At 39.7% G+C, this 6,343-nt stretch overlaps 1 protein-coding gene across 2 annotated transcripts in view; it reads left to right on the top strand.

The window, feature by feature from the left end:
- LOC107740701 (pseudopodium-enriched atypical kinase 1-like) overlaps nt 1–5,846 on the top strand; it is a 16,410-nt gene extending 10,564 nt beyond the window's left edge. For both annotated transcript variants that reach the window (XM_016553206.1, XM_016553207.1), the window contains exons 5-6: nt 727–3,786; nt 5,319–5,846. In XM_016553206.1, the coding sequence (XP_016408692.1) occupies nt 727–1,890 (1,164 nt within the window). In that variant the 3' untranslated portion in view covers nt 1,891–3,786; nt 5,319–5,846. The remainder of the gene's footprint in view (nt 1–726; nt 3,787–5,318) is intronic.
- The last annotated feature ends 497 nt before the right edge of the window (nt 5,847–6,343 follow it).

A 6,343-nucleotide genomic window follows, 5' to 3' on the forward strand; every position in this document is an offset into this window, starting at 1 on the left:
AGTAGAGTTTTTCTCTCTCAAATTTTACAAGAACACACACACATAATTTTTTTTTATGACACACATACACATACAAACCACACTCTGACATCCATACCAACACACCCACACAATTATAGCTGCATTATTTATCCAATTGGCTCTATAATATGCAGAAGCAGAAAACAGAAATAAAGCGAGTATTTTCTTTATAGGTCAAACCTGAAAAAATGGCACCATCTGGTAAAAAATAGTAAAAAATTAAATTTTAAAGTCTTGCCAATGTAATAAAAGCCTATCAACAAAAATTGCATAATTTTACAGTTAAATGGCACTGCGATTAAAAATAGCAGTTTTAATGGGTTTCAATGGGGACATTTTTGTCCTTAAGGTCCTGAGAGGAACAATTTTTTGTACCTAGTGCAAAACAGATTTATTAAAGGAAATGGAAGTGAAATAGTAAAATTCCAATAAAAATACACACCTGTGCCAAAATTTATGCAGTTGGCAATAACACAGGCAAAATGATAAAAAAAACAAAACTGAAAAGGACAAAAATGTCCAAAAGGTCGCACAAGGGTTAATACAGATAGAGTTCATCACAATGCATTATGAAATTATCCACAAAGGATACATTCGGTGCTTTCTTGGCCATAATTGCTTGATACTTCAAAATGTTGCCTAGATAGTCTTCTCAGATTTGCATGTATATTACAAAATTAACATTCTCTTTCTGTCTGATCTCAGATCTGTCAGGGAGTGGTGAAGGAGACTCAGCAGCAGTTTTTTCACAGCCTAGCAGTTCGGCAGAGTATCGCTGTGCACTTCAACATCCAGCAGGACTGTGGGCACTTCCTGGCAGACGTTCCGGCCCGCCTGCTGCCCTGGGAGCGTGAGGAGGATGGAGAAGACAAGCAAGGTGGTACGGAAGGAGGAGAAGAGGGAAAAGGAAAGGAGGATGAGAGAGATGCGGCAGGTCCGGGCGGGAAACTCTGCAGCCGTGTTGTGGTGATCACTCGAGAGGTGCCATTCCAGACAGTGGCAGATTTTGTACGGGAGGGTGTAGAGCGGCACACGCGAAACCCTGAGCTGTACGAACGCCAGGTGTGTCTCCTGCTGTTGCAGCTGTGTGCGGGACTAGAGCACATGAAACCCTACCACGTCACGCACTGTGACCTCCGGCTCGAGAACCTCCTCCTGGTGCACTGTCAGCCCGGGAACCCTTGGAACCTGGAGCTCATGGAACCGAACAACAACGCTGCATCCGGACCTTCCTCCGCCGCGGCTTCCGCTTGCCCCGCCCGGCTCATCATCAGCAACTTCTCTCAGGCCAAACTCAAGAACGTGGTGCTGGAACCCGCTTCGCTCCGAGACCAGTCCCGTCTGGCACCTGAGCTCCTCACTGCCACTCAATACCGCAAGTGCGACGAATTCCAGACCGGGATACTGATCTACGAGATGCTGCATCGACCGAACCCATTCGAGGAATGTCCGGAGCTAAAGGAGAGGGAATACTGCAGCTCTGACTTGCCCCAGCTGCCCCTGCGATCCCTGTACTCCAACGGTCTTCAACAGCTCGCCACGGTGCTGCTCAATCCCAACCCTTCCGAGCGCATCCAGATGGCGGATGCCCGGGCGTGTTTGCAGTGTCTGCTGTGGGGCCCCCGAGAGGATCTGTTCAATTCGTTGAACCCCGCCGCCGGAACAGTTCAGCGCCACACCGTCTTGCAGAACTGGCTGGACCTGAAGCGAACGCTTATGATGATCAAGTTCGCAGAGCGTTCTTTGGACACGGGCTGCGGCGTGAGTCTGGAGGACTGGTTGTGCTGTCAGTATCTGGCCTTCGCTACTACCGAATCTCTGAGCAGAGTGATCAAGATCCTGCAGCAGCCACAGGGCGTGCTTATTTGATCGCATCCGATCACGGCACGCTAACGAGGCTAGGACGTGTAGACGTGCGCTGTACATATGTGTGATTTTATTCGAGGAAACCGTATTGACTTTGTTGGTGAATCTGTTTGGGTTTGGTTTACTTTTAATACCATGCAGAGAGTCTGAGCAAACCGTTTACATGATGAAAAGTAACAAAGTGAAGTCATATTTAACTCCACAGATAATGGCACATTTATAGAGCTGCTTTTATAAACAAGTGAAACTGCATGATGTGTGAGTATGTGTGAGTGTGTTGTGGGTTTTCTGCTGGTGTGTTTAGTTACGCTTTTCATTCTGCTGTAGGGACTCGTGTATATCAACAGGAAACCACTGATCTGACATCAGCTGCATCATGATTTATGATTCCAGTAACTATTGGATAGCTATTATATAATCATCGCATATCAGAGTTTGTGCGAGGGGCGTCAAAATAAGGGTCCTCCAGTGGTCACGTTAGGTCAGTGAATGAATGAGTCTAACATGCCTTACTTTATATGTGTATGTGTGTATATATATATATAGAGAGAGAGATTTATGGAAAGTGGCAAAAACATCATCTTTCATCAGTCATTTCACACAAATATGTTTTTATCCGATCCTGATATATCGTACAGATTAGTTTGAGAGTACAGATTGGATATTTTTCTACCACAACAAGAGCACTGTAAAGTTTACCAAAGACTAAATACTCTGAACCACAAAGATCAAAACATATTTTTACATTTTGCATAGTCAAAGAGTATGACTCTCCCTCTTAAAGAAAGTGTCCTTATGTACCTAAAACAAATGCAGTTTAGTTCTTCAGCAGTACTTTGGCACTCCAAAGTACACAGGAGCATTTCCAATCAGAGGGATTGGCACCAAACTCATTTTAATCAAACTAGAGTCACACCAGATTCTGATCGTAGCGTTTACACTTGCAGTAAAAGCTCTGAACTGCTTTTGAGACATATCAGGATGAATCTAACCCTGACCTGACCCGGATATCACTACGCGGATGTATGTGCAATCATTAAAAGCAAGTGTTAACATTTGTTACAGTATTTTAGATATATTTAAGTCACTTGATATTCTCAGCATGCAATTATTCTTTATCTTCCTGTTCCTGTTCGGCACATAATTGATGAGAATGCGAGCTTTGGGTTCAGACTCCCAGCGAGGCGTATGCGAGGATATTTGATTGTGTGTGAAGCATTAATATGAACCAGGGACAGCACATTCTTCAGCATTTTGTCCTTGTTGTAGTGTTATTTTGAGGTGCGTGTGTGTTTCAGGCAATGGCAGTATAGAGAAGAACTTCAGCGTGAAATGTGAGACACACACAAGCTGCATCCCAGTTTGCTTGCTTCTGCATACTACAGGTATGTATTTAAGTGGTGATGGGAAAATGCATACTTGTAGTATGTAGTACGCTAGTACTGCAATACATAATGTAATAAAATTAACACAATTTATGTAAACGTTAACATGTAGATCAATTTATTATTACTTTTACATATTTTTAAAACTGCTGTTGCAGCTTTGGCCTTGGAATTTATAATTATTCACTATTACAACTCAAAAAGTTGATAAGGAACTGTTACAAGCTCCGCCTGTTCTGTAATGCAAGGGGATTGTGGGTAATATTGGCTCAAAAGGCCTCCGCAGAAAAAGTATACCATCCAGGCACCTTGAGAATTTTTTTTGACATGCTATGATTTGTGGAACACTAAACAAAATTTTGCATACTTTATTGTATGGCTAGTATGCAAATTGGGATGCAGATATTGTCACGCCTCCCTGTTTCTATTTTTAGATTTACATATTCAGGTGAAAGAAAGGGATTGCTGAAAGGGATTTAATGATTCATAGTGCATGAGAAAGGGTTCATGTGAGGTCTGATGGCAGCATGTTGTTAAGCTGATAGCTTGTTACTTAAAGGGGTCATGAACTGCCTCAGTTTTTTATTTTATACTGTTCTCTGAGGTCCACTTATAATGTTATCAAGATTTTTACATCAAAATAACAGAAGGTTCAAACGCTCACTGATGCTCCAGATGGAAAAATTATGCATTAAGAGCCGGGGTGAGAAAACTTTTTGAATTTGAAGATCAGGGTAAACTTAACTTATTTTGTCTTCTGGGAAGCATGTAACTATCTTCTGTAGCCTCTGGAGGGAAGTACTAAGTGAAAAAATATGATATTTAGGCAAAATAAGAAAAATGTACACATCTCCATTCTGTTCGAACCACAAAGATCAAAACATATTTTTACATTTTGCATAGTCAAAGAGTATGACTCTCCCTCTTAAAGAAAGTGTCCTTATGTACCTAAAACAAATGCAGTTTAGTTCTTCAGCAGTACTTTGGCTCTCCAAAGTACACAGGAGCATTTCCAATCAGAGGGATTGGCACCAAACTCATTTTAATCAAACTAGAGTCACACCAGATTCTGATCGTAGCGTTTACACTTGCAGTAAAAGCTCTGAACTGCTTTTGAGACATATCAGGATGAATCTAACCCTGACCTGACCCGGATATCACTACGCGGATGTATGTGCAATCATTAAAAGCAAGTGTTAACATTTGTTACAGTATTTTAGATATATTTAAGTCACTTGATATTCTCAGCATGCAATTATTCTTTATCTTCCTGTTCCTGTTCGGCACATAATTGATGAGAATGCGAGCTTTGGGTTCAGACTCCCAGCGAGGCGTATGCGAGGATATTTGATTGTGTGTGAAGCATTAATATGAACCAGGGACAGCACATTCTTCAGCATTTTGTCCTTGTTGTAGTGTTATTTTGAGGTGCGTGTGTGTTTCAGGCAATGGCAGTATAGAGAAGAACTTCAGCGTGAAATGTGAGACACACACAAGCTGCATCCCAGTTTGCTTGCTTCTGCATACTACAGGTATGTATTTAAGTGGTGATGGGAAAATGCATACTTGTAGTATGTAGTACGCTAGTACTGCAATACATAATGTAATAAAATTAACACAATTTATGTAAACGTTAACATGTAGATCAATTTATTATTACTTTTACATATTTTTAAAACTGCTGTTGCAGCTTTGGCCTTGGAATTTATAATTATTCACTATTACAACTCAAAAAGTTGATAAGGAACTGTTACAAGCTCCGCCTGTTCTGTAATGCAAGGGGATTGTGGGTAATATTGGCTCAAAAGGCCTCCGCAGAAAAAGTATACCATCCAGGCACCTTGAGAATTTTTTTTGACATGCTATGATTTGTGGAACACTAAACAAAATTTTGCATACTTTATTGTATGGCTAGTATGCAAATTGGGATGCAGATATTGTCACGCCTCCCTGTTTCTATTTTTAGATTTACATATTCAGGTGAAAGAAAGGGATTGCTGAAAGGGATTTAATGATTCATAGTGCATGAGAAAGGGTTCATGTGAGGTCACTGGATAGTGTCTCTGTCAATCACAAACTAAGGCGGGACCATCGGTTTGCTCCCATCTTCCATTTCCAAAGCAGCAGTTACAGTTTCATCAATTCCATTAGAAAGAAACAGGAATAATGTGTGTGTGTGTGTGAGAGAGAGAGAGAAAAATTGTGGTGCGTGTCACGCTGAATGTTTGTGGGTCACACCGTAGCAATATGTTGTATTGAATTGTATATAATAATTTGAGTGTAGTTTAAATTCATCTTAGCAGTACAGGCACGATTCTGTCACAGAGAGAACTTGAGAGAGTGAAAGTATCAGCAGATGTCTGTAACCTGAAGAATGTGTGTGTTTTTGCTCACCCACCATCAATTTATCAGTTTCTTTCACATCATTTCACTGAAATCATGTAGTTACTTTTATTTACAAATGTTTATTGCCAGTGATGATTTCACAAAACTGCTTTTTACCTACAACTGCATATCTCATGGTATTTAGCTCTACATTACCGAGTTAACTGCTCATAATAAAACTATGAATATGTTTTTAAACAAGACTTGTTTATGTTTAATTAGAAACACTACTTTGTTGTTTTTATTAATAATACAATATTAAATATGAAATGGGGTCCTGGAAATAGCAGGCAACTTCACAAGTTAGATGTGAGCCAGGCAAAGTTATGAAAATTTATAAAATGTTAAAAGGTCGTTAAAAAGTCAGAAATTCTTGTTGTCCATAGACATTCAAGCTCACTTCTAAAGCGTTTCTTAGGCTGGAAATATTTTAATGCATTTTTTAGTTTAGTTTAGACAAAAATAGTCAAGGCAAGGCAAGTTTATTTATATAGCACATTTCATACACAATGGTAATTCAAAGTGCTTTACATAAAAGAAAGTAAAATAATCATCAAAAATAATCACAAAAATAAAACAAGGAATTTAAAAACTTTCAAAATGATTTAAAAATTGATTTAAAATTAATTTAAGACCGTTAAAAATAGAAAATGATTATACATAAAATACAGTGCAATCAGTTCGGA

This window comes from Sinocyclocheilus rhinocerous, unplaced genomic scaffold, assembly GCF_001515625.1.
Source record: "Sinocyclocheilus rhinocerous isolate Xijiao unplaced genomic scaffold, SAMN03320098_v1.1 scaffold6459, whole genome shotgun sequence".
NCBI lineage: Eukaryota > Metazoa > Chordata > Actinopteri > Cypriniformes > Cyprinidae > Sinocyclocheilus > Sinocyclocheilus rhinocerous.